This window comes from Haematobia irritans, chromosome 1, assembly GCF_050003625.1.
Source record: "Haematobia irritans isolate KBUSLIRL chromosome 1, ASM5000362v1, whole genome shotgun sequence".
NCBI classification, from domain to species: domain Eukaryota; kingdom Metazoa; phylum Arthropoda; class Insecta; order Diptera; family Muscidae; genus Haematobia; species Haematobia irritans.
Window position 1 is genome coordinate 28602400 of NC_134397.1, and position 26363 is coordinate 28628762.

General features: G+C 33.1%; 3 protein-coding genes and 2 long non-coding RNA genes across 8 annotated transcripts; 3 read left to right on the top strand and 2 right to left on the bottom strand.

Moving 5' to 3' along the window:
- The first annotated feature begins 1003 nt into the window (after positions 1-1003).
- Positions 1004-8261, top strand: LOC142222565 (uncharacterized). Its single transcript, XM_075292778.1, has 6 exons — positions 1004-1568; positions 1638-1666; positions 1916-3319; positions 6452-6553; positions 7746-7878; positions 8179-8261. The coding sequence occupies exons 1-6, from the start codon at positions 1004-1006 to the stop codon at positions 8259-8261; spliced, it is 2316 nt and encodes a 771-aa protein (XP_075148893.1).
- On the bottom strand, positions 7722-12279 carry LOC142220520 (uncharacterized). Its single transcript, XM_075289703.1, has 3 exons — positions 11291-12279; positions 10758-11106; positions 7722-8998 (listed from the first exon to the last, which is right to left on the bottom strand). The coding sequence occupies exons 1-3, from the start codon at positions 12137-12139 to the stop codon at positions 8559-8561; spliced, it is 1638 nt and encodes a 545-aa protein (XP_075145818.1). The 5' UTR covers positions 12140-12279; the 3' UTR covers positions 7722-8558.
- Positions 12280-13174: 895 nt separating this feature from the next.
- On the bottom strand, positions 13175-14766 carry LOC142220521 (uncharacterized). Its single transcript, XR_012717881.1, has 4 exons — positions 14507-14766; positions 14162-14231; positions 13640-14096; positions 13175-13575 (listed from the first exon to the last, which is right to left on the bottom strand). It is a non-coding gene; the product is annotated as an uncharacterized LOC142220521 (long non-coding RNA).
- A 632-nt stretch (positions 14767-15398) lies between these two features.
- LOC142220522 (uncharacterized) lies at positions 15399-17779 on the top strand. Of its 2 annotated transcripts, XR_012717883.1 has the most exons (6): positions 15399-15650; positions 15718-16110; positions 16239-16390; positions 16456-16816; positions 16881-17212; positions 17277-17779. It is a non-coding gene; the product is annotated as an uncharacterized LOC142220522 (long non-coding RNA). The 2 variants fall into 2 exon arrangements; XR_012717882.1 differs by having other exon boundaries at positions 15718-16390.
- Positions 17780-23387: 5608 nt separating this feature from the next.
- Positions 23388-24373, top strand: LOC142220524 (uncharacterized). 3 transcript variants are annotated; one of them, XM_075289708.1, is made up of 3 exons: positions 23388-23541; positions 23710-23914; positions 23948-24373. In XM_075289708.1, exons 2-3 carry the CDS (start codon positions 23786-23788, stop codon positions 24371-24373), a joined length of 555 nt encoding a protein of 184 aa, XP_075145823.1. In that variant the 5' UTR covers positions 23388-23541; positions 23710-23785. The 3 variants fall into 3 exon arrangements, with proteins under 3 accessions (XP_075145823.1, XP_075145821.1, XP_075145822.1); XM_075289706.1 differs by having other exon boundaries at positions 23389-23541; positions 23710-24373; XM_075289707.1 differs by having other exon boundaries at positions 23497-23541; positions 23715-24373.
- The last annotated feature ends 1990 nt before the right edge of the window (positions 24374-26363 follow it).

A 26363-nucleotide genomic window follows, 5' to 3' on the forward strand; every position in this document is an offset into this window, starting at 1 on the left:
AAAAAGATTTAAGACAGGATGTTGTCAAAATTGCTTCGCTGTGCGGCTATGATTTACCTTTAACCGGCATTCAACACACCTGTTACATGAATGAAGGAAAGTCTGTTCTTGTTAAATTCAATTCCGTGTATACCAGGGATTCCATTATGGCGAACTATCACAAGCGAAGTAATATATTATTGAGCGATGTCATAGGTGGCGATGTGAAGACGAAAGTTTTTCTTAATGACCATCTGCAGCAAGCAGCATCTAGGTTGTTATTCTTATGCCGTAAACTTAAGCGACAAAGAATTATCCATACCTACAAGCTAATAAATGCCGATATCCCTAAAGTAGAGGTTGTTTTGAGTGATGGAAAACTTACTTGCATTAACATGGATGAATGTGCTGGATTGTTGGACTCTAACCGTGAAGATGGGGTGTTGCCTAGAAACCTTGCTTCAGATACAGTATAAAGTAGTTAATTATACGTATGTACCTTATGTTATCTCTTTGTAGTTTAATTAATACTAAGAAATTTTTCCTTTCTCAGTGACGGTCAATAGACTGGAGGTGTCCCCTATTGTTGTAGTTTTTGTGCTTGAGTGTAAGTCGTTGGAGTCAACAACGTCCTAGGTTGTCCCCAATTTGGCCATCACTTGTCATGGAACATTTACAGTAGTAGGGAACTTCGTTGGTCTACGACTTTGTTTCGGAAAGATGAATTTCTTTTTATCTTTACGCTTAGTCTATGTCCCTACTGCAATCAGCTTTATTTATTCTCGAGAGTTGTTACTTATGATACACCTTTTTTCCTAAAATTATTATTTCTTGCTATTGTAATGTTGCTAAGCTGGCTGGTGTAATAGTTGTTGATCTCATTGGTTAACCAACAGACACCAGAGTAGTATTTAGATACGTTCAATTTTTAGTTTTTGTTCCTTTGATAATATTCTGGATTTTTTTTCATGATTAATCGAATTTCCTATTTTTTGCTACTTTTTTTATTTAATTGATTTTCAATATGATCTTTGAAAATATTGGTCGCGTTATACATGATAATCAGTTTCTTCGAGCTGAATTGAATAATTTTAGTTCTAGTTTTAATGTCATGCACTTCAACTCGCAAAGTATGACCATTAACCCATCGTCATGTAAATTACATGAAATTAAGAACATTGTTGAAAATAGTTTACTAGATATATTGGGAATTTCCGAAACCTGGCTTAAGCCGTCAATTCCAACAAAGGCAATAAATTTTGCAGGTTTCTCCGTCTGCAGAAGCGATCGCCCAGATAGAAGGGGAGGTGGCGTGGCTCTGCTTGTGTCTAGAAAGCTAAAATACAAAATAGTTTATTCTAGTTCGAGTTATGGGATTGTCGAAAGCCTATTTATTGAGATTGATGCTAGATCTGGAAAGTTGCTTTTAGGTGTGGTGTATCTACCAAATGGTAATTTTGGTCGATTTGAGAGTGAAATCTCGGACCTTCTGGTTAGATACAGTAATATTTTAATTATGGGGGATTTTAACCGAAATTTATTCGATACTTCTATATCTACTTCGGTGAGACAATCGTGTACCAGAATGGGTATGTACTTATCGCATAACAACCTTCCTACTCATTTTGACGCGTTTCATAATTCAACCTCGTTAATAGATTTCTTTTTATTATCGGATCCTCATAAGGTAAATCGCTCCGGACAGGCATTTTGTCCAAATATTTCTAAACATGCGCTTATATATATATCTATGAATATTAATATGATTAGATCTGATGAATGTTACGAATTTCACGACTATCAGAATTTCTGTACAGCTTCCCTTCATGACAAAATCATATCAGCGGATTTTGGTCGCATATATGCAACTACTAACGTGGATAGTCAATTAGAAATTCTTATGCTTGGATTAAATGACATCCATTCAATTTTCAAGAAAAGGGTTAATTTGAAAAAGTATCGATCTGAGAACTGGATAGACGCTCCTGAGATAAGATACCATCAGTCGTTGTCAGATCTGGCATATAATGCATTTCTTCAGGATAGGAATGCCTCGAACTGGCGAACGTATTGTAAGTTAAGGAACCGTACTAAGAGAATTAAGAGACGAGTAAAGAGTGGTCTGCATTTTGCTCTTTTTAATGATTGTAAGGATCCGAAAAAACTATGGGGAATCATTAGAAACGGCGGACTTCTTAGAAATGATCTATCGATATTTGAAAATAGTTCTGGTAGTGACGGCTTCCCGAGGGAATTTTTGAAAATTGTTTTCCCTCATATTTCCAATTATTTCCTTTTTATGGTGAATACTATATTAATGACTTCGACATTTCCATTGGAATGGAAAAATGCAAAGATTACCCCAATAAGGAAAAGACGTGAAGCCGGGCATACTCCTGAGTATAGGCCGATAGCTTTGCTCCCAGTACTGTCCAAGATTGTGGAGCATGTCATGAAGCGACAAATCATGGTTTATATTGAGGGGAAGTCCCTCCTTAATGAATGCCAATGCGGCTTCCGTAAGGGCAGAAGCACATCTATGTTACTATTGGGTTTGACTGATCAGATTCGGAAATGCCTAGCAAATCATAATATTCCCCTCTTAATATCGTTGGACCTGGAAAAGGCCTTTGATAGAGTGGGATATTATGGTCTTATTGTTAAGCTTTCCAATCTTTATCGATTCAGTAGGAGCGCCTGTAAACTTCTGCATTCTTACCTTACGGATAGAAGACAATCCGTCTGCATTAAAGGTGTGTCATCAAATATCCTTCCGGTAAAAAGTGGAGTGCCGCAAGGATCCGTTTTAGGACCTCTACTTTTTATACTATTTTTGAACGATTTGTTTAGCTCTATCGATGCTTGGTGCACACCTTTCGCCTATGCAGATGACGTTCAGATGCTCTTTGTTGGCTCTCGTCGTTACCTAGATGTTTTGCAGCATAAGATTGATTCTGCCATGAGTTCATTGAGTTCTTGGATGTCCGTGAATTGTCTTAGTGTTAATTCTGCTAAGACAAAGGCTATGATGTTTTCCCCTAACAATGGGTCAAACTTGCACTTGCTATACAATGGAAACGAGATTGAGTTTGTTCACACCATGAAATGTTTGGGAGTGATCATCGACGACAGGTTATCATTCGATGTACACATCAATTCAGTGCTGTCCCGCACGATTTTAGGATTGCGTCAACTATATAATACAGATTTTGTATTACCGCAATTTATTAAGGAGCGTTTGGTACACGCCCTCATAATGCCCAATTTCCTATACTGTATTGAGGTATATGCCGGCACAACGGCAGGCAATATTGCTCGACTACGGGTGGCATTCAATAGAGTAATTCGATATATATATTTATGCAATAGATTTGACCATGTCTCTCGATTTGTGAAACAATTCCTGGGTTGCTCATTTGAGAATTTCATTAAGGTTCGGACCTTACTTATGTTTTATAAGATCTATAGGAATCGTTTACCACTGTTCCTTTATGATTCGTTCAATTTTTGCCACTCGGTTCGTGCTAATCAATTGGTGTTGCCCAGGGCTGTATCCGTTATGTGTGGCTCTTTTTCAGTTAGGGTAGCCAGACATTTCAATATGCTCCCTAATCCCCTCCGTGTATTTTCACTCTCAAACGACACATATAAAAAGAAACTTCTCCAACATTATAGTGATTTTTTATAGTAGCTCACTTTCGCTATTTATAACTACTTCAACTTTTACTCAAGAAACTGATTATGATTTTTTTTTATGTTACAATATATATAAAAAAACTTAAACCAAAACAAACAATAAAAAAATTAAAATAAAAAAAAAAAAACAAAAAAAAAATAAATAAAACAAAACAAAACAAAAAAAAACAAAAAAATAAATAAATAAATAACTCATAAATTAAAACATATATATTTATTAACCACTTAGATTAACATTGCGGTTTTATACCGTCCAGTAGTTTTGTTTCGCAGAAATAGGTTATATAACTTTAAGTCGAATTTATTACTCTTTTTATAAAATAATATAATATATAACTCAAAGTAAAAAAAAAAAAAAAAACAAAAAAAAAAAAATAAATAAAATAAAAATAAAAATAAAAAATAAAAAAAAAATAAACGAATAGATTGTCATGATAAGTCCCTATTAATTTAGAAGATTATTCTGTTTAATTTAATATTATAATTAGTTTAAGCTTTTATTTTTATCTTAATTTAATTAATTTTAATTTTAAATGTTTTTGTAGTCTTATTGTAATTTATGTTAAATTGGCCACCTGAGGCTTCGAATTACAAAATTTAAATAAATAAATAAAAAAAAAAAAAAAAAAAAAAAAAAATACGATCAGCAAACATTTTGTTTGCTGTTGTGCCTCAATTCGATAAATATTCAGATTTCTAATCAATTACTATAGATTTTCATAAAATATTGTTTTAATTATGTTAGGATATCTCCTAAGTTGATATTTGTATTTGTTTCATCTAAAATAAAACATGATTTAGTATAGTCGTGCTTAAAAAATAGCAGGAAATATTTGCTATTTCAGCAAACAGTGACTGTTGTCCCTGTTTCAGCAGACTTTCTGCTGTTTTAGCAGACTTTTCTGCTGTCCCTACTAACAAATTTCTTTGGGTGTAGTTTACACTGAAAATGTACATTTGATGAGATGTGACTTTTCTTATGTGTTTTGATCTGCTGAATTCTAAAAAAATGTTTTTAATTTTTTTTATTAAACCGCTTTGAGATATCCCCTTATTTTTAGTTTTTCGCTCTTTTTTTCACTAAACAAAGTATATCTCGCTTTAGAAATGTCCGATTATATCGTTGTTTGTACTTAAATGAAAGGCATTGAGATAACGAATAATCTTGTATAATTGGATCTGTGATAAGTTAGGTGATTCAAACAAAAAAAAATATCGTTGCAAAAAGGGCAAATTTTCAACAAAAAAAAAAAACAAGTAAGTAAATGGCGAAACAATGGCTCTTTTGCGCAACAAATTCAATGGCCGTGTTATCTCACGTAATGGCGATGTCAATTGGCCGCCAAGATCGTGTGATTTGACACCGTTGGACTTTTTTCTTTGGGGTTATTTGAAAGAAAAGGTGTACGTCGACAAAACAGCAACAATTCAAGAGCTAAAGGACCCAGCAAAAAAAATTGGAAGTTGTTCCACAAACATTTCTTTTAAAGCCCATCCCAGAATCCCCCATCGAGTTTTTTCAACTTCCGACGCAGTCCTTTTGGACAAGTCCACAAACATTTCTTCTAAAGCGCATCGTGGGATCCCCCAATAATTTTTTTCCACTTCCGATGCAGTCCTTCTGGACAAGTGCACAAACATTTCTTCTAAAGCGCATCTTGGATCCCCCAATGATTTTTTTCTACTTCCGATGCAGTCCTTGTGGACAAGTATTAGAAAGAACGCAATCTGGCTATTTTAAGTGCAAATTTTGTACAATTAAATTTTACAAAAAATAGAAAACTAATAAAAAAACTAAAAAATATAGAAAATTAATAAAAAAGTAAAAAAAAATAATAATAATAAAAAAAATTCATCCCCGCTGGGATTTGAACCTGTGCCGTTTGACTTTTTCGCTTCCATGGAAGTTCTTTTGAGAAGGTTTTGCAAATTACGAGAATTTTTATTTTTTTGTTGATTTTTAATGGAAAAAAAATATTTATACGAAAATATATGTCGAAAATAAAAAATAAAAACGATGCATGACATAAAAAAAAAATAATTTTTTAGAAAAATATTTTAAAAAAATGCCGCTGGTGAGATTTGAATCTGCGTTTCTTATTTTTTCGTTCATACTAATAAAGAACATCTCGAGAAGCAATTAGAATGTTATTCCTTGGTGTCGTATTACGATCATATCACAAACATTTGAATTGACCTTTCGACGCTTTATATTCAATGGCGTTTGTGGCTGAGTATGCTAAGACGTTCTGTTATGGTGCCAGCAAACCCAGGTTCAACCCCTGGTCGGAGCGAAAAAGTTTTTCAAATTGTAAAAATTAGGTAATAGGAAAATAATTGTGTAATACAACATATGGATGAAAAAAAGTGAATTGGTTGAATTTTTTTTTTCACTTTTTTAAATTTCTTCATTCAAATTAACTTCCAGGGCACAACTTCTAAAGCAATGCAAAGGATCCAAAAAGGGAGTACTTCCGTCCTATGACAAGCCCATGTAAAATTCATTGGAGATGATCCAAGTTTGCACTACTTCCGAATCACAGATTGGGGATCCAAACTACTTTTTTGGAAGCTCTTTTTTTGCTGGGTGAGTAATACCAATATATCATAATAAAATAAAATTACAATAATTTCCTAAATAGCTTGTGTTTTATTCAAAATCAACATCGGCCCTTGAAATTTTAACCACCCTTTATAAAGGACTTGGGCAATGCAAACATAAGGTCTAAGGCAGCCGCTATCGTGGAGAGTATATGTTAGAGTTCTCTCTGAACAGCATAATGTAACTCTGTGCTGGGTACCTGGGCACTGTAGAATAATGGGAAATGAAGAAGCAGATGTGCTGGCTATGGAGTGCGATATGCTGATGGCTATGGAGGTTTGGTTGATATTACAGGAGATTACCTGGTGCTGAATTTGAGTAAGATCGATTAATAAATGAGGTCACTATGACCAAAAATAAGGTTATTAGGGACAAATTTTTCAAAATCGGGCGCTGCATATATATGGGAGCTATATCTAAATCTGAATTGATTTAGACGATATTGATACCACAGAATATTACTGTGTGCAAAATTTCAATAAGATCGGTTAATAAATAAGGCTATTATGACAAATTTTCGAAAATCGAGCGAAACATATATATGGGAGCTATATTTAAATCTGAACCGATTTCCATGATTTTTTTACACATATAGTTAGTACTATAGAAAATTAGATTTGACCAACTTTGCGTAAGATCGGTTGATAAATAGGAGACTTATGGCAAATTTTGGAAAATCGGGCGTTACATATATATGGGAGCTATATTTAAATCTGAACCGGTTTTTTGCATATGTAGTTAGTACTATAGAAAATTAGATTTGGTCAAATTTGAGCAAGATCGGATCATAAATAAGGGGTTTATGGCCAAATTTGGAAAATCGACGTTACATACGTTGACGCTAATCGGTCAGTAAATGAGCGCAATCTGACTGTATTTATCGAAATCGGGCGATCAAGCTATATCTACATTTGATCCGATTTTTTCCAAATTCAATAGCGTTCGTCCTTGTGCCAAAAAACGCCATTTACAAAATTTCATCAAAATCGGAATCCTACGAATAACAAATACATGGACAGACGAATGGACGGACACCAAGATCTCATCAGCAGGTAACTCTGAGTCAATCGGTATATATTTTATATGGTCTAAAATCAATATTTCTGGTAGGCCCATTTTTTGACAGATCAATGTTATTATACCCTGACCACTATGTGGTTTTGGGTAAAAATATAACATCAGATACCGAATAATATTTTTAAAAGATTTTCCCGTGGATAAAACGGTAAACTTCGAGATTTCGCAACATTCTCGTTTGGCATATTTTCTTAACCCTAAAAAAATACAAATTTAAATTTTGGCAACATCTTAGTTCTCTTTGATAAGAAGTTCATATACAAATTGAATTTATTCCCCATAGTATCTCAATTTTTTGTTCTTTATAAGAGAACCGATATGGACCAATTTTTGCATGGTTTTTTAGAGACCATATAAAATTCACTAATTTCATATTATAATGGCAAAAAAGATTTTTTATTCATTTTCTCAATTCAAACACGATCTCCATTCGGAAAAACGACGTCCCGCAGCACTGAACAATTGTTCGATGACCACGCTTGTCGGTGCAGCGCTTAATTATTTCATTGTCGCTGCTCTTACAGGTTGAAAAGGAGAACTCTTCCAATATTCAAATATATGAAAGAGTTTGGCCTTTTTAGTTTGCTTTACAAGGACGATTCAATAAATTATTAAAAGCTTCGGCTTCGGTTAATCGATCTGTTGACGCCGAAGGTCGATTATCGATTTTTGACCGAAGTAGAGCTCTATAATCGACACATAGTTGGAACTACTTATAATGGTATAAAGATAATTGCATTTACTATGGTCCTTTGATTAATAATAAAACTTTTCATGTACAAAAATAAATTTATAATCTTCGGAAGTATTCTTTACATATATAGATAAATTACTATTAAATTTAAATCAAGTGTACGCGATCATATTCAAAATACATCATCAATCAATGACTAGTATACAAAAATAGATAACTTTTAATATTTCTTCATGCTTTACATAAGATTTATAACTAAATAATGTAAAAATATGGAAAAAAATTGTTTTAAGAATAAATGCCTTATTTAAAGAAAGTTATGGATGGTCTATTTAAGTTTTTACGTAACAATAGGAAAAAAATTATGATACAGATAAACGTTTTAAATGAATAGTATGCATTAGAAAAAATCCAGATTTCGAATAAGATCGCATTTATACAGAAAAATTCTGTTTTAAACATATTAAACTAAACTAAAATTGCTGTTGATCTTAACTCTCTATTATTGTATTATATAATCTCCACAACTCGTGATTTACACATTTTCGTATCTACAATAATAGTTTCTTTGCGGGGTTTGTGAGGCTTAAATACTACTTCCTTATTCGGTTCCTGATCATGTTGAGCCATATGTTTCTTAAGGCGAGTGGTATTATTAAAACCTTTTCCACACAATGTACACTGATAGGGCAAGACATCTAAATGTAGACGTTTGTGAGCTACTAAATTGCTTGAAATTCTAAAGGGACGACCACAGATATCACAGCTATAGGGGTATTCGTTAGTGTGTAGTAGAATATGGCGTTTGTAACCTGACATCTGAGTCAAGCCTTTTCCACAAATTTCACATTCGAATGGCTTCTTTTCACCATGTGTTAGCATATGCTGTTTAAGGGAATGACTTTCTCTATAGGACTTTCCACATTTTTCACATTTGTATGGCCTTTCACCTGCAACGAAAAAGATAAAATTCTATATTATCGATATATAACTAAAATATAAAATAATTTTTATTGTCTTTATATTAAGGAATTTTTGTGTAATGTAAATAAATAAAAAATCTTTTGAAATTTGATTTAATTAATCCTGGATAGTCATCTTTTGTGAAAATGACAAAGCTCAATAATTTTTCCGATTTAGAATGTTAATAATATTAATTTTGAAACAATTAAAAAAAATAAAAAAGAATAAAATTATTTATCATTTTTGCTCGCGATAACGCTTTGCAATTTCATAACCAGGGCTGTGGAGCCGGAGTCTGAAGATTTTGCTGGAGTCGGGGTCGACTCCGATTCCGGCCAAACCTAAATTTTAAAAACACTTTATATTTTTTATTTATTTTTATTTTCATCATGTAATTTGAAGCCACATAGCGGCCAATTTATATAAATTACCACGGACTACTAACTAATAAAGTACAATTCAAGTTATGTTGTTATGTTATAACTAAACATACATATATTTACAAAAATTTTATTCCATTGAGTTCTTCAATCGATCAATGACTGAACCCTATTGAGTTTGAAGAAACAATCAGTTCAGATTTAGATATAGCTCCCATATATCTCCCTCGCTTATATGGCCCCATAAGCCAGAGTTTTACCTTGATTTACTTAAGAATTTGCACAAGGAAACATTTTGCTGAAATCGCCGGATTTTTCAGATAGGACTAAATAATTACTTAAATAAACGACCCGAAACACTAATCAAAGTTGGTGAGTGAATGGTTTCGGGGTCATAAATCGAACGTTGTTGAGTGGTCAAGTCAGGCCACCGACCTCAATCGCATTGAAAACCTTTGGGGCGAACTCAAGAGAGATTTGTCCAAGCTTCCCTGCAGGTACAAAAATATGGTATAATACTGGTCAAGATATGCCATAAGTTAATTTCATGCATGTCTAAGGGAATTGAAGCAGTCCTTAAAAATCCCGGTGAATATCCAGGATATTTGCGACCTAGTTTGATGCTTAGTGCAAACACTAACTTTAATGTACAAATTCTTATATTATTTTCATGTTTTTTCATATACACCTATTTTACTGTCCACATAAAATTCGATGATTTTTTTGAATATAATTTATTTTAAGTAATTATTTAGTCCTATCTGAATTCTAAACTAATTTTTAAATACACGAAATATGTCTACTTTATAAATAATTCCGAAATACTCAATAAAAAACATAAAATAGAAAAACCATGGGCTTGTTAAAAAAAAATCTTACGCCTATTTTTCTGTCCACATGTGTATATGCTGAAAATTGTTGGTGTCTGTTCATATTCTGACTCTATATCAGAACTCTATGTAAATTTATGTCATAATTTAATTTATTGACAATATGAGCCAATTCGCCTAAATTTCTTTTAGACCTCTAAAATGCTAAGGTTTGTCGGTATGCAATTGGAGTCAAATGTGAAATTTAAATCTCTTTTAGACACATAAATAATTAAGATAATTGATATGGGTTAATTTTTGGTGGAAGGTACACCTTGGAATTAGAAATGAGTGTTATTAAATGCGGAGTCGAGGTTGATGAAAAATGCTGCAGTCGGTGTCGTAGTCGAGCAAAACTGACTCGACTCCACAGCCCTGTATATAACGCTTTGTATAACGCTTTGAAATAGGTCGTTGTTAAAATAACGAACTTTGATTTTAGAGTATACAAATAAAATGGATGACTTTCCAGGATTATTGTGATATATTTTAATTACCTGTGTGTATCATCACATGAAGCTTTTTCTGTTCTGAAGTATGGAAGGTTTTGTCACACATTGTACATGCATAAGGTCTTATATCCGCATGTTTTCTTTCGTGAACCCGTAAACTAGTTGATGTGCGATAATGTTGCCCACATATATTACAGCGATATCGTTTCGTATTATCATGGGTTAGCATATGAACATTGTAATGGGTTTTCGTTCGTGAACGTTTCCCACATATTTTGCATTCGTGCGGCTTGTGACCAGTGTGAATGTAGGTATGTTCCCGTAGGCGACACATTTTGTCAAATTGTTTGCCACAATATTGACATTTGAGATCCTCTTCGGTTAAACCGCCCGGCTGCAAAAAAAAAAGAGAAAATAAAATATATAGATAAAACGAAAATAGTTTAGAATTTTAATGGGAACTAGTTGAATTTAGCGTCATTTTTCCAAGTCGACTAAATCATATCCAACCCTCTAAGTTTGTATACAGCCACATAGCTAAGAAGTCGTGGCAGATTTTACGAATATCACTCTCCTACCTTTACAAACTTCTTTCTTGATATCTTGTTTTCATCCTCTGTATTCTGGCTACCATCTTCATCTTCGTCCTCATCTTGGCTTTGGTCGTTTTCCTTATGGAACTCTTCAAGATTATCCAATGATTCACTTTGACAAGTTTCCTCAGCCATAATATATGACTCCGCAACATCCTGCATTTGATGCTCTTCTATTTGATTTTCTTCCACATGATCCCCCTCAGATTTGATGTCGTCTTCGCGAGTTGTGGTTTCTTCTTCTTCGATAATACCCGTAGTTATTGTGCCATCTTCAATTTCCAACCATTCTTCCATTTCATACTCGACCACATCCTCAAATTCATTAGTAGATGTTTCTGTTTTCTGCACTTGCTGTACTTCGTTGATTTCACTGGTAGCAAAGAAACTTTTGAGATTTTCTTCCTCACCAACGTCAATTTCTTGTTCCGTATACACACATTCGGACTCTGCTCTTTGTTTGTTGTTTTCATAACCATCTTCTATTTTGGATTCCAGCACTTCATCCTCATGGATCTCTTGAACTATTTCTTCCTCAGTACGATGTGTCTCCTCCAGTTCATGTTTTAAATGTTCTCTCAAAGAGCGGTCATTTTGTAAAACCATTTCTTTGAACAGGTACGCTTGTAGCAAATGTTCTACACAGCTATTACAGATATGTTCCGGCAGAGGAAATTGATCATTTTCATCAAAACATCGAATTGTGGTACAGTAATTAAGTAGAGCGGCAAGCGTTGTGGACTCATCATCAATTAAAGTTTCATCTAGCAAGTGTTTATAGTCACCACATTCTCTATTGCAGGCACGGCAATTCACTTTGAGCACCAATGTCATGGTTAAATTGATGCTTTGATATTTCACAAATTAACAAATTAATTGAGTTGTTTTTGTTATTTTAGTTACCCTCATACAACCACCTCACTTAGACGATCATATGCCCTCAGGATATATATCGGGACCGGCATTGTAAAAATTGACGTAATTCAAAATGTGTTGGTCAGGCCTGGATGCGGTGAGAGAGGTCAACGCCGTTTACTCAAAACGATATTTTGACGGCTTTGGTTGCTGTATATGGCACTGAATATGCCCAATAAACACAAACGTTTGAAAAATACTAAAATGCAATAATTTTTCAAACATTTTTTCAAAGGATTAGGGTAATATTCAAGTTGAGAAATTGTTGAGAAAATCGCGTTCTCAACAAAAAACAGACATTTCCCTCAACAGTAAAATTCAACACATCAGCAATAATTTCTCAATTGTAATCCCCAAATTGCAATGCATCGCTACTTAATAATTTCTCAAACAGTTTTCAATGTGAGACAAATTAAAAATTAACATTGTTGCGTATATTTTCTAACCACAATTTGTATGAAATTCAATCCCAGTTTTAACTGAAAGTCAACGCTAAATTTCTAGGGATTTTGTATAATTTTTTAATATTTTCGGTAGGGAGCCACCGTGGTGCAATGGTTAGCATGCCCGTCTTGCATACACAAGGTCGTGGGTTCGATTCCTGCTACGACCGAACACCAAAAAGTTTTTCAGCGGTGGATTATCCCACCTCAGTAATGCTGGTGACATTTCTGAGGGTTTCAAAGCTTCTCTAAGTGGTTTCACTGGAATGTGGAACGCCGTTCGGACTCGGCTATAAAAAGGAGGTCCCTTGTCATTGAGCTTAACATGGAATCGGGCAGCACTCAGTGATAAGAGAGAAGTTCACCACTGTGGTATCACAATGGACTGAATAGTCTAAGTGAGCCTGATACATCGGGCTGCCACATAACCTAACCTAACCTAACCTAATATTTTCGGTAAAAAATATAATAATATTAAAAATAACAATAATATATAAAAATAATAATATAATACCAATCAAAACATAATTATCTTATTAAACGTATTAATAAATAAAATTATCCATACAACTTTAAATATCTTAAACATTTTTACATGTGTAATTCGATTTCCTCCATAATGTTGGTGTCACATAACTATTAATTAATTAATATGCTGGCAGTTTGAAAAATTTACTATCGAGGAACTTGCTGGCCTGCGTGTTATAATAGATTCCAGCAGGAGCAATTCACAAAATAACAAACTGATGACGGGATGTAAATTGATGTAATGCACATTTTCATCCAGAAGTTCTTGATATGGGAATTGTTGCACTTTGCAAGTATTCTGGAATCTTTTCTTTGTTGTTTCCTTCATCATTTTTTCACCGGTCAACATCTTCCAAGAATATAACACCCAATGATTTTAGTTTTCTGCAAAACAATCGAGTTTTGTGATTTCCATCATGTTTTCATTTCACTTTTTATGTTGACTTACCAATTATAGTTAGCGTTTTGGATTAATTTCAGTCTTATGTCAAAAATATTTCAATTTTTTGTATTTCTTCCAACTGACCAAGTACTTCGTGGCACAAAATGTATCGAAAACCACAAAATTCGATTTCCTCAATAACGTTGGTGTCATAAAATTGTTGTAAAACTCATTAAATTCGGGCAATTTGCAAGGAACTTGATGACCAGAGAGTTAAAATAAATTTCCATAAATTTCAATTCTCAAAATAACAAATTAAACCGATGATGCGATGTGAATTAAACTATCGATGTCATGCGAATTATCATCCAGTAGTTTTTGATATGGGAAAGCATAAATACCAAGTTTAATTCGTTGCACTTTGATTTATGGAAACTTTTTCTTTTCGATAAGCCACCATCATTTTGTCATTGGCCAACCTCTTAATGTTTCCAAGAATGCAGCATCCAAATATTTTAGTTTTCTGCAATGAGATTTAAATTTAGTGACTTCTCTAAAGTGTTGATTTAATTTTTCATATTGACTTACCAATTATTATAAACTATTTGAAGCAGTTCTAGTTAATTGTCCAATTAAATTAACTTTCTTCATCGGTCAGCTTTTTAATGTTTTCAAGAACGTAGAATCGATAATTTTAGTTTTCGGCAAAGAGATATATATTTAAGGTTGAATTACACACCAAGCGTCAATCCGTGCGATGATGGAAGGGTTGATTTTTTCTGTTTGCGGCAGACTATTCGAGCTTTTGATTTCAAAGAGAAATGTCAACTCTTCAATCATCGGACGCATTTAACGCATTGAACGCATGGTATGTAATTTTACCTTTAGTGTCTTCCTTAAAGTTTCATTTCATTTTTTTTTATTTTCACTTACCTATTATTAGAAACTATTTGGAGTAAATTCAGTTTTTTGTCTAAAATTTTCCAAGTTTTTTATTTCTTCCAATTGACCACGAACTTCGTTGCACAAACAAGTATTGAAAACCACATGATTTTTTCGTTGCATTTTAGGGTAGTGTTTTGTCAAAGTTTTCTCATATTATCTTCAACACCTTTTCAAAGATTTCGTCAACATTTTGCCAAATTGGAAGTAATTCTCAAACAATTTGAAGATGTATTGAAGATGAGCTGTTTCAAGTCGAGTTGAATCTATGTTGAACATTTTATTTACCCTCAAACTGAAAAGTTGTTGCATTTGAAAAACGCTCATCCGGTGTTTATTGGGTGGTATGTCATCAAACACAAACAAATCGAAAATTATGAAGCGTTTGTATTTTCTTTTGTTTATTCCAAGCACAAACGTTTGAAAAATACTAAAATTCAATAATTTTTCAAACATTTTTTCAAAGGATTAGGGTAATATTCAAGTTGAGAAATTGTTGAGAAAATCGCGTTCTCAACAAAAAACAGACATACCCTCAACAGTAAAATTCAACACAAAAACAATATTTACTCAATTGTAATCCTCAAATTGAAATGCATCGCTACTCAATAATTTCTCAAACAGTTTTCAATGTGAGACAAATTAAAAATTAACATTGTTGCAAATACTTTCTAACTACAATTTGTATGAAAGTCAATCCCAGTTATAACTGAAAGTCAATACTAAATTTCTAGGCGTTTTGTAAATTTTATTAATTTTTTTACCAATCAAAACGTAATTATCTCATTAAACGTATTAATAAATAATACTATCAATAAAACTTTAAATATCTTAAACATTTTTACATTTAATTTTTGGAATAATTACTATACCCTGCCAGCATTTCAAAGTTCCATTTCATCTTCATCGCTACCACAGACTCGTAAATGTCACTACAACCATCCTACTGTGATGGGGGGCAGCATATCATAAAGTACAAAATGTACTTCATACATCTATTTTGCCATCACTACTTTTACAAAAGCCATTTTATTTTTTGTGAAACGCCAAGCGCAACCAGCTTGTTATATTTTATTTAAATAAAAACGAAAATAAACTTCTGAAAACATAGATTTTACGCTTAAAATTGTGAAAGGTATATTGGTGAACAATTTTTGACTTTCCAAATGGAATAAAGTGATCGTTTTTCAAATATTTTACAGACACGCTGCCTCCATCGAATAAAAACACTGGCTGATAGACGCTGCAACATGTAACTCGCTACTTGTAACTCTACCTCATCATTAATGCAAAAAATTATGTTAAATGTGATGTGATAGTCGTATAAATGTTATATTTTTAAGAATTTGTAAATAATTAATCATATTATTAAATATCTAAACAAACGTGTTTTACTCGACCACAATGATTCTTTTACCACTATCTTAAAATGTGCTTTTTCTGATTGTTTGGAGGGTCTCTTATTGGCGTCGTTCTAAATTGATCTATAAAGGCACCTAATAATTGCACTCATGCGAAACCTTTTTGTAGTAACTTGGCGTCCCAATAAACACAGGATGAGCGTTTTTCAAATGCAACACCTCTTCAGTTTGAGGGTAAATATCATTTTCAACATAAATTCAACTTGACTTGAAAAAGCTCATCTTCAATTCATCTTCAAATTGTTTGCGAATTACAACCAATTTGGCAAAATGTTGACGAAAACTTTGAAAATGTGTTGAAGATAATTGGAGAAAACTTTGACAAAACACTACCCTGAAATGCAACGAAAAAACCACATGGTTTTCAATACTACTTTGGACAACAAAGTTCGTGGAAGAAATACAAAAATGTGGAAATTTTTTAATAATCAATTGAAATTGCTTATAATAATTGGTAAGTAAAACTAAAACACGAAATGAAAACTTGAAGGAAGTCACTAAACTCAAATCTCTTTGCAGACAACTAAAATATTTGGATGCTGATTCTTGGACACATTAAGAGGCTGGCCGATGAAAAATGGTAGTGGCTTATCGAGAAGAGAAAGTTTCCATAAATCAAAGTGCAACCAAAAAAACTTGGTATTTATGCTTTTCCATATCAACAACTACTGGATGATAATTCGCATCACATCGATAGTTTAATTTATATCGCATCATCGGTTTAATTTATTTTGTGAATTGAAATTGCTGGAAATTTATTCCAATTATCTGGCCATCAAGTTCCTGAAAATTGCCAGTATTTTAATAACAACAATTTTGTAATACCAACGTTCTTGAGGAAATCACGAAGTACCTGGTCAGTTGGAAGAAATACAAATTGGTAAGTCAAAATAAAAAGTGAAATGAAAACATAATGGAAATCACAAAACTCGATTGTTTTGCAGAAAACTAAAATCATTGAATGGTATATTCTTGGAAGATGTTGGCCGATGAAAAACCGATGAAGGAAACAACAAAGAAAAGTTTTCAGAAAACTTACAAAGTGCAACCAACTAAAACAAAGTGCAACAATTCCTATATCAAGAACTTCTGGATGAAAATGTGCATCATCGGTTTAATTTGTTATTTTGTGAATTGAAATTGCTGGAAATTTATTCCAATTATCTGGTCATCAAGTTCCTGAAAATTGCCAGTATTTTAATAACAACAATTTTGTAACACCAACGTTCTTGAGGAAATCACGATTTACGTGGTCAGTTGGAAGAAATACAAATTGGTAAGTCAAAATAAAAAGTGAAATGAAAACATAATGGAAATCACAAAACTCGATTGTTTTGCAGAAAACTAAAATCATTGAATGGTATATTCTTGGAAGATGTTGGCCGATGAAAAACCGATGAAGGAAACAACAAAGAAAAGTTTTCAGAAAACTTACAAAGTGCAACCAATTAAAACAAAGTACAACAATTCCTATATCAAGAACTTCTGGATGAAAATGTGCATTACATCAATTTACATCCCGTCATCAGTTTGATATTTTGTGATTTCCTCTTGCTGGAATCTATTCTAACACACAAGCCAGCAAGTTCCTCGATAGTAATTATTTCAAATTGCCAGCATATTAATGACACCAACATTATGGAGGAAATGGAATTATACATGTAAAAATGTTTAAGATATTTAAAGTTGTATTCATAGTTTTATTTATTAATACGTTTAATAAGATAATTACATTTTGATTGGTATAATATTATTATTTTCATATATTATTAATGTTATTTTTAAGATTATTATATTTGTTAACGAAAAAATAATAAAATTTACAAAATCCCTAGAAATTTAATATTGACTTTCAGTTAGAACTAGGATTGACTTTCATACAAATTGTGGTTTGAAAGTATTCGCAACAATGCTAGTTTTTTATTTTTCTCACATTGAAAACTGTTTGAGAAATTATTGAGTAGCGATGCATTTCAATTTGAGGATTACAATTGAGAAATTATTGCTATTGTGTTGAATTTTACTGTTGAGGGTAATGTCTGTTTTTTGTTGAGAACGCGATTTTCTCAACAATTTCTCAACTTGAATATTACCCTAATCCTTTGAAAAAATGTTTGAAAAATTATTGAATTTTAGTATTTTTCAAACGTTTGTGTTTATTGGGGTGGTACAACTTCTCAATAGTGACGGCGCTTTTCCGACGAGTTTTTGATATCGTATATGATTGTTTTCAACGTACTGGGGATTCTCAGAAGCGCCCCCAAATTCAAAAAATGTTGGCAGGGATAAAACCGATGATGCGATGTAAATTAAACTATCAATGTGATGCGAATTATCACCCAGTAGTTGTTGATGTGGAAAAGCATAAATACCAAGTTTATTTGGTTGCACTTTTGATTTATGGAAACTTTCTCTTCTCGATCAATTTTTATCGGTCAGCCTCTTTTTGTGTCCAAGAATGCAGCAACCAAATATTTTAGTTGTGTGCAAAGAGATTTGAGTTTAGTGACTTCCTTAAAGTTTTCATTTCGTGTTTTAGTTTTACTTACCAATTATTTTAAGTAATTTCAATTGATTATTAAAAAATATCCACATTTTTTATTTTTTCCACGAACTTTGTTGCACAAAGTAGTATTGAAAACCATGTGGTTTTTCGTTGCATTTCTGGGTAGTGTTTTGTCAAAGTTTTCTCCAATTATCTTCAACACATTTTCAAAGTTTTCGTCAACATTTTGCCAATTGGATGTAATTCGCAAACAATTTGAAGATGTATTGAAGATGATCTGTTTCAAGTCAAGTTGAATTTATGTTTAAAATGATATTTACCCTCAAACTGAAAAGGTGTTACATTTGAACAAGTATATACGGCCGTAAGTTCGGCCAGGCCGAATCTTATGTACCCTGCACCATGGATTGCGTAGAAACTTCTACGAAAGACTTTCATCCACAAATTTCAACTCACTCGGATGAAATTTGCTCCTCCAGGAAGCTCCAAAACCAAATCACGGGATCGGTTTATATGGGGGCTATATATGATTATGGACTGATATGGACCACTTTTGGCATGGTTGTTAAATATCATATACTACCACCACGTACCAAATTTCAACCAGATCGGATGAATTTTGCTTCTCAAAAAGGAGGTCAAATCTGGGGATCGGTTTATATGGGGGCTATATATAATTATGGACTGATATGAACCAATTCCTGCATGGTTGTTGGATACCATATACTTACATCACGTACCAAATTTCAACCGAAGGGGAAGAATTTTGCTCTTCCAAGATGCTGCGGAGGTCAAATCTGGGGATCGGTTTATATGGGGCCTATACATAATTATGGACCGATATCGACCAATTTTTGCATGGGTGTTTGAGGCCATATATTAACATCACGTACCAAATTTCAACTGAATCAGATGAATTTTGGTCTTCCAAGAGGCTCCGGAGGTCAAATCTGGTGATCGGTTTGTAAGGGGGCTATATATAATTATGGACCGATGTGGACCAATTTTTGCATGGTTGTTAGAGACCATATACTAACACCATGTACCAAATTTCAGCCGGTTCGGGTGAAATTTGCTTCTCTTAGAGGCTCCGCAAGCAAAATCGGGGGATCGGTTTATATGGGGGCTATATATAATTATGGACCGATATGGACCAATTTTTGCATGGTAATTAGAGACCATATACTAAACCATGTACCTAATTTCAGTCGGACCGGATGAAATTTGCTTCTCTTAGATGCTCCGCAAGCCAAATCGGGGGATCGGTTTATATGGGGGCTGTATATAATTTGGACCGATATGGACCAATTTTTGCATGGTTGTTAGAGACCATATACTAACACCATGTACCAAATTTCAGCCGGATCGGATGAAATTTGCTTCTCTTAGAGGCTCCGCAAGCCAAATCGGATATTTCTAACTCAAGATATTATTTGTTTAAAGGCCGGTACTATGTTCATTCTTGCGAAAATTTTTTATGGAAACCATTATTTCGCACATAGAAAGCGGCGTTTTTTTAGGTAGCTTGGAGCGCTATTTTACAGGGAGCGATATTGGATTAAGTTGGTGGTGTTGCTTGTTTTTACAAAATAACATTTTATTTTTCCTTGGGCAATTGATCTTCTATTCCTTTGATCCTTCCCTGCCAACATTTTTTGAATTTGGGGGCGCTTCTGAGAATCCCCAGTACGTCGAAAACAATCATATACGATATCAAAAACTCGTCGGAAAAGCGCCGTCACTATTGAGAAGTTGTACCACGCCAAGTTACTACAAAAAGGTTTCTCATGAGTGCAATTATTAGGTGCCTTTATAGATCAATTTAGAACGACGCCAATAAGAGACCCTCCAAACAATCAGAAAAAGCACATTTTAAGATAGTTGTAAAAGAATCATTGTGGTCGAGTAAAACACGTTTGTTTAGATATTTATTAATTTGATTAATCATTTACAAATTCTTAAAAATATAACATTTATACCACTATCACATCACATTTAACATAATTTTTTGCATTAATGATGATGTAGAGTTACAAGTAGCGAGTTACATGTTGCAGCGTCTATCAGCCAGTGTTTTTATTCGATGGAGGCAGCGTGTCTGTAAAATATTTGAAAAACAATCACTTTATTCCATTTGGAAAATCAAAAATTGTTCACCAATATACCTTTCACAATTTTAAGCGTAAAATCTATGTTTTCAGAACTTTATTTTCGTTTTTATTTAAATAAAATATAACAAGCTGGTTGCGCTTGGCGTTTCACAAAAAATAAAATGGCTTTTGTAAAAGTAGTGATGGCAAAATACATGTATGAAGTACATTTTGTACTTTATGATATGCTGCCGCACAAATAGTTTTTAATAAATAAATTATTTCTTAATTCACATTGCAAATGGCGCCGTGCTATAAACGTCAGTTTTTCAACACGAAAAAAACAAAGTATCACAAATGGAAAAAATTTCGCAAATTTTTCGCATTTTTTGGTTTTGTATGGAGTTTCAACGCGAAAACCGAACAGAGTACCGGCCTTAAGGCGAAAAATTTGCGAAATTTTTTCCATTTGTGATACTTTGTTTTTTCGTCTTGAAAAACTGACGTTTAAAAAAAACGCCGCTTTCTATGTGCGTCGCAAGAATGAACATAGTACCGGCCTTTAAGGCCGGAAACCATTATTTCGCACACAGAAAGCGGTGTTTATTTAGGTAACAGGGAGCGCTATTTAATAAGGATCGATATTGAATTAAGTTGGTGGTTGCTGCTTGCTATTACAAAATTAACATTTTATTTTTCCTTGGACAATTGAACTGCTACTCCTTTGGCCCTTTGTATATTTTCGGAACAAAAATATGATCCGTTTTTGCGTTATAAACCCACACAAATGGTTTTAATAAATAAATTATTTCTTAATTCACATTGCAAATGCCGCCATACTATAAACGTCAGTTTTTCAACTCGAAAAAAACAAAGTACCACAAATGGTAAAAATTTCGCTAGTTTTTCGCATTTTTTGGATTTGTATGAAGTTTCAACGCGAAAACCGAACAGAGTACTGACCTAAAGGCGGGTACTATGTTCATTCTCCCGAAAAAATTTTATAGAAACCATTATGTCGCACATAGAAAACGGTGTTTATTTAGGTAACTTGGAGCGATATTGAATTAAGTTGGTGGTTGCTATTACAAAATTAACATTTTATTTTCCTTGGGTTATTGATCTGCTACTCCTTTGATCCTTTGTATAGTTTCGGAACAAAAATATAATCCGTGTTTGTGTTATAAACCCACACTAATAGTTTGAATAAATAAATTATTCCTTAATTCACATTGCAAATGGCGCCATGCTATAAACGACAGTTTTTCAACTCGAGAAAAAAACAAAGTACCACAAATGGAAAAATTTCGCTAGTTTTTCGCATTTTTTAATTTTGTATGGAGTTTCAACGCGAAAACCGAACAGAGCACCGACCTTAACGTTATAAAAAAAGTTCTTCCTATACAAAATAATAATTTTGAATCTATACAACATTTTTTTTAAGTTTATTTCTGTAAAAAATTTTGGCAAAACTTTATTTCTATAGAAAAATTTGTTGAAATTTTATTCCTATAGAAGTTTCTGTCACAATTTTATTTCAACAGAAAATTTTATTCCTATAAAAATTTTTGTCAACATCCCAATAAACACAGGATGAGCGTTTTTCAAATGCAACAACTTTTCAGATTGAGGGTAAATATAATTTTCAACATAAATTCAACTTGACTTGAAATAGCTCATCTTCAAATTGTTTGCGAATTACTTCCAATTTGCCAAAATGTTGACGAAATCTTTGAAAAGGTGTTGAAGATAATATGAGAAAACTTTGACAAAACACTACCCTAAAATGCAACGAAAAAAGCATGTGGTTTCCAATACTTATTTGTGCAACGAAGTTCGTGGTCAATTGCAAGCAATTAAAAAAAATGGAAAATAACCAAATAGTTTATAAAAATAGGTAAGTGAAAATAAGAAATCAAATAAAACTTTAAGGAAGTCACTAGAAGTATATCTCTTTGCAGAAAACTAAAATTATGGATTCTACGTTCTTGAAAACATTAAAAAGCTGACCGATGAAAAAATGGTGGACAATTAACTGGAACTGCTTCAAATAGTTTATAATAATTGGTACGTCAATATGAAAAATTAATCAACACTTTAGAGAAGTCACTAAATTTAAATCTCTTTGCAGAAAACTAAAATCTGTGAATGCTACATTCTTGCAAACATTAAGAAGCTGACCAATGAAAAATGAGTGTTCTTATTTGTTGACATGTGTAATAAGATTATTATTTATCAATTGGTATTGTAGTGTATTATGTAGTGTAGTGTATTATTATATATTTTATTTTGATGAAAATGAATAAATTGTACAAAATTCATAGAATTTTGGCATTGACTTTCAATTTGAAGTGGGGATATCATTCATACAAATTTAGGTTGAAAAGTATTTGCAACGATGTTAATTTTGAATTTTACTCGCATCGAAAATTGTTTGACAAATTATTGAGTAGCGATGCATTTCAATTTGAGGATAACACTTGAGATATTATTGCTAATGTGTTGAATTTCACTGTTGAGGGTAATGCCTGTTTTTTGTTGAGAACGCGATTTTCTCAACAATTTCTCAACTTGAATATTACCCTAATCCTTTGAAAAAATGTTTGAAAAATTGTTGAAATTTAGCATTTTTCAAACGTTTGTGTTTATTGGGATGTTACTTCTACAGAAAATATTGTCAAATTTTTATGTTTACAGAAAATTTTTAAATATTACCTATTTAACGAAAATGGACCAAAATTAACCAAATTAGGAGAACCATATTAAAAATTTAAAAATTAAAAATTTTTTGAACCAATTTTGGTCCGATAGGACTAAAAAGTCAACCCTGCCTATGAATTAAGTGACGTCGCACTGCAAATAAAAAAAATCATTGTGAATTGACAAAAGATGTCTATACATTTTCTTGGTCTATGCGGCAAATAAACAAACTCATTGTGAATTGACATAAGATGTCTATCCATTTTCTTTGCCTAGGTGAAGCGTTTGAAAAAGGGGATTTCTGGCGTGGTATGTAAAAATCAAAGATAAAATTTAAGCTACAGGAAGTAAAATTGGTGGTTGCTTTTTAGAAGAACCATATTAAAAAATGTACCAATTTCCCATAGCTTACTTTTTTTTAATAATTTATCAATAATTTCTACATTTATTAATAATTAAATTTTTCTGTTACTGAAGTCAAGACTTCTGATTAGAGCGGATCATACAAGAATTTTTATCTTCAAAAAGTGAAAGCAAACAATATTGACCCAAAATGGATAACAAGGTCGAGAAGAAAATTATGGAGAGCTTCTCAGAGGAAATACGAAAGCAAGTTGATATTATTAATAGGAAAATGCAAGATATAGTGGAAAATCTTCCCATCTCTCTAGAGAATAGATTGGAGAAAAAACTTGCAACTTTGCTCTATGGACCAGCAAGAACATCAGCCCCATTATTTGATGGTTCTGGATCCTATGATCGTTTCAAATTTCAATTCGATTTGGTGGCAGAGAAAAATGCTTGGAACCACAGTGATAAAGGTATCGAAATGGTTTTAGCTTTAAAAGGTAATGCCTTGGAGGTACTTCGAGGTATTTCATATTCGAATAGGACCAACTACACGGAAATTTGTACAGCCCTACAACAAAAATATGGGGACCCTAGTATCGTTCCGATGCAATTGGAAAATCATTCACAAAAACCTAATGAATCACTAGAAGAGTTTGCCAAATCATTGGAACTTTTAATGCCAATATCTTCAACAGAAAATAACCCCATAGTTGATCAAATGAGGGCCAAAACATTTATAAATGGTATACGTGATCCTCAAATTAGACGGCCTTTAATGGCAGCATCCTAACTCAACTTTACCGATGCGATAGCATTTGCTCAAGTACTGGAAAAGCACAGATTGATTACTGAAGAAAATGATGATGATGAAAATGATGAAATGAGATGAATTTGAATATGATGCGAGCTAATATTGAACGAATGAAACAGGAGAATATAAAACTGATATCACAACTTCAGATATTGGAGAACTCACAACGGGCATTGGACACCAACAAAACAAATTCCCACCAGGAAGCTTTGGAAAAGGAAATTCATACTTTGAAGACTGCTCTCGCAGAGTTAAAAAATTCAGTTACAACAGGTATTCCATCTAGTGCTAAACATGACGAAGAACCAAAAATTGCCTACACAAAAGACGAAGACATTCATCAATGGCAATTTTCGAATGGAGACACTTATTCATCAAATGCAATATTGAAATCTTTGGATGAAGTTTACACCGCTATGGACACATTGCCTCTACGTAAGTGGAGCAAATCTCTTCGAAACGATGAAAACGGCAATACTTTTATTCTCGATATTGACAAATCTACCTCATTGCACAAATGTACATATGCATCTGTTGTTAAATTTTCATTAGAAGAGATATTCTTTCACCTTCATTATGGCATTACTATCACACAATACGGTGAGGAGCGAGGAGTTATTTCCTATGATTATTTTGGGAAAAAAGAATTAGATGTACGCCGTTATCTAAGAGATTGTCCAAATCCAATAACGCCACATACGCTCATACTTTATTTACTACATGAAGGTGCTTACAAAATGGTAGGTTTATCACATCCTTTGAAGCCGCATAATGTCATATTTACTTTTAATAATTGCCCTTCTGATATAAAACAAAATTGTTCTTGCGCCCAAAATAATAAATAAATAAAATTTTCAATATTATGCGCTATTTTTATTTTTTCTTTTCTTTATCTAAAGTAAAGATACAACTTACTTGTGGCTCCCCTGAAGTTCCTGTTACACTCACAGAAAAAAACATGTTCGGATATGTTTATCGAATCCATTTAATGCTTATTTAGAGCATTTAATTGTCGTACAATCCTGTCTCTCGAAAGAGTTTTCCGGCCGAAAAAAATAAAACATTAAAGTTGCACTCGGGAACGCCGCGCCTTTATACGCGAAAAAATTGTAGTAGTATTGTCCATCCCATCGTTTTGGTAACATCGTTTGTAAGACAATTTATGGTTAAATTATAGACATAACTGAAGATGTTTGGCAGTGAAACAAAATCCTAAACGAGCTTCAGCGATTTAAAGAGCTAAAAAAATTCGCTTTTTGTTCGCTGGGGATGGTCGTGGTGGATCTACCTTTCACCACCAGTAACTTCCGTTATTGCCATTGGAGCAGCCTTACGACGTCGTCTTGTCTGTTTCTACTCTTGCGTTTTGAATCATACCCAATAGTTTTCATATTCGATTGGAAAGGGCTTGGTGTGTAACTACAAATGATTTGGCAAATTCTTCTTGCGTTCTACCCGAGTCTTCCCCGAGTAATGCCTTCAATTCAGAATCTTCTAAATTCTTCCACTGTCCTGGACGTTTTTCGTCTTCCACATCAAAATAACCATATTTGAGACGCACTTTGAAGACGACAGAGAACATTTCGAATAAGCTTCGGAGAGTAATCGGTGCGATTCAGCTGTACTTTTCCCCAAACCAAAGAAGTAAACTTTTCGCAAATGCTATTTTGTGGCCACTTGATATATTGAGAGCCAAAACAAGAAACCGGTCAAATGACACATACTGAAGATATGAATGAGTGGAATGAACCTATGGCATGAATATCCCAGCGAAAAAAGCGTCGCCCAAAAAGTAGTGAAAATGTTCTTTTTGGATCAGGAAGTGGTGCAAAATTGGCACAGAAGTAATGAATTTAACATGGACTTGTTTGTCATAGCACGGATGTCTCCCATTTCAACAGCCGTTGAATTGAATATGCATCGCTTCTTAAGATGTTATCTGAATTCAGTATTTTGGATGTGATTTAAA

Coding starts and splice junctions, on each gene's coding strand:
- LOC142220524 (XM_075289706.1), top strand. CDS start 23,786: ATGGATAACAAGGTCGAGAAGAAAATTATGGAGAGCTTCTCAGAGGAA.
- LOC142220520 (XM_075289703.1), bottom strand. CDS start 12,139: ATGACATTGGTGCTCAAAGTGAATTGCCGTGCCTGCAATAGAGAATGT. Junction 11,107..11,290: donor CAAGAAAGAAGTTTGTAAAG/GTAGGAGAGTGA, acceptor TTTTTTTTGCAG/CCGGGCGGTTTAACCGAAGA. Junction 8,999..10,757: donor TCATGTGATGATACACACAG/GTAATTAAAATA, acceptor TTTTCGTTGCAG/GTGAAAGGCCATACAAATGT.
- LOC142222565 (XM_075292778.1), top strand. CDS start 1,004: ATGATCTTTGAAAATATTGGTCGCGTTATACATGATAATCAGTTTCTT. Junction 1,569..1,637: donor ACAATCGTGTACCAGAATGG/GTATGTACTTAT, acceptor CCTCGTTAATAG/ATTTCTTTTTATTATCGGAT. Junction 3,320..6,451: donor TACGGGTGGCATTCAATAGA/GTAATTCGATAT, acceptor CTCTCTGAACAG/CATAATGTAACTCTGTGCTG.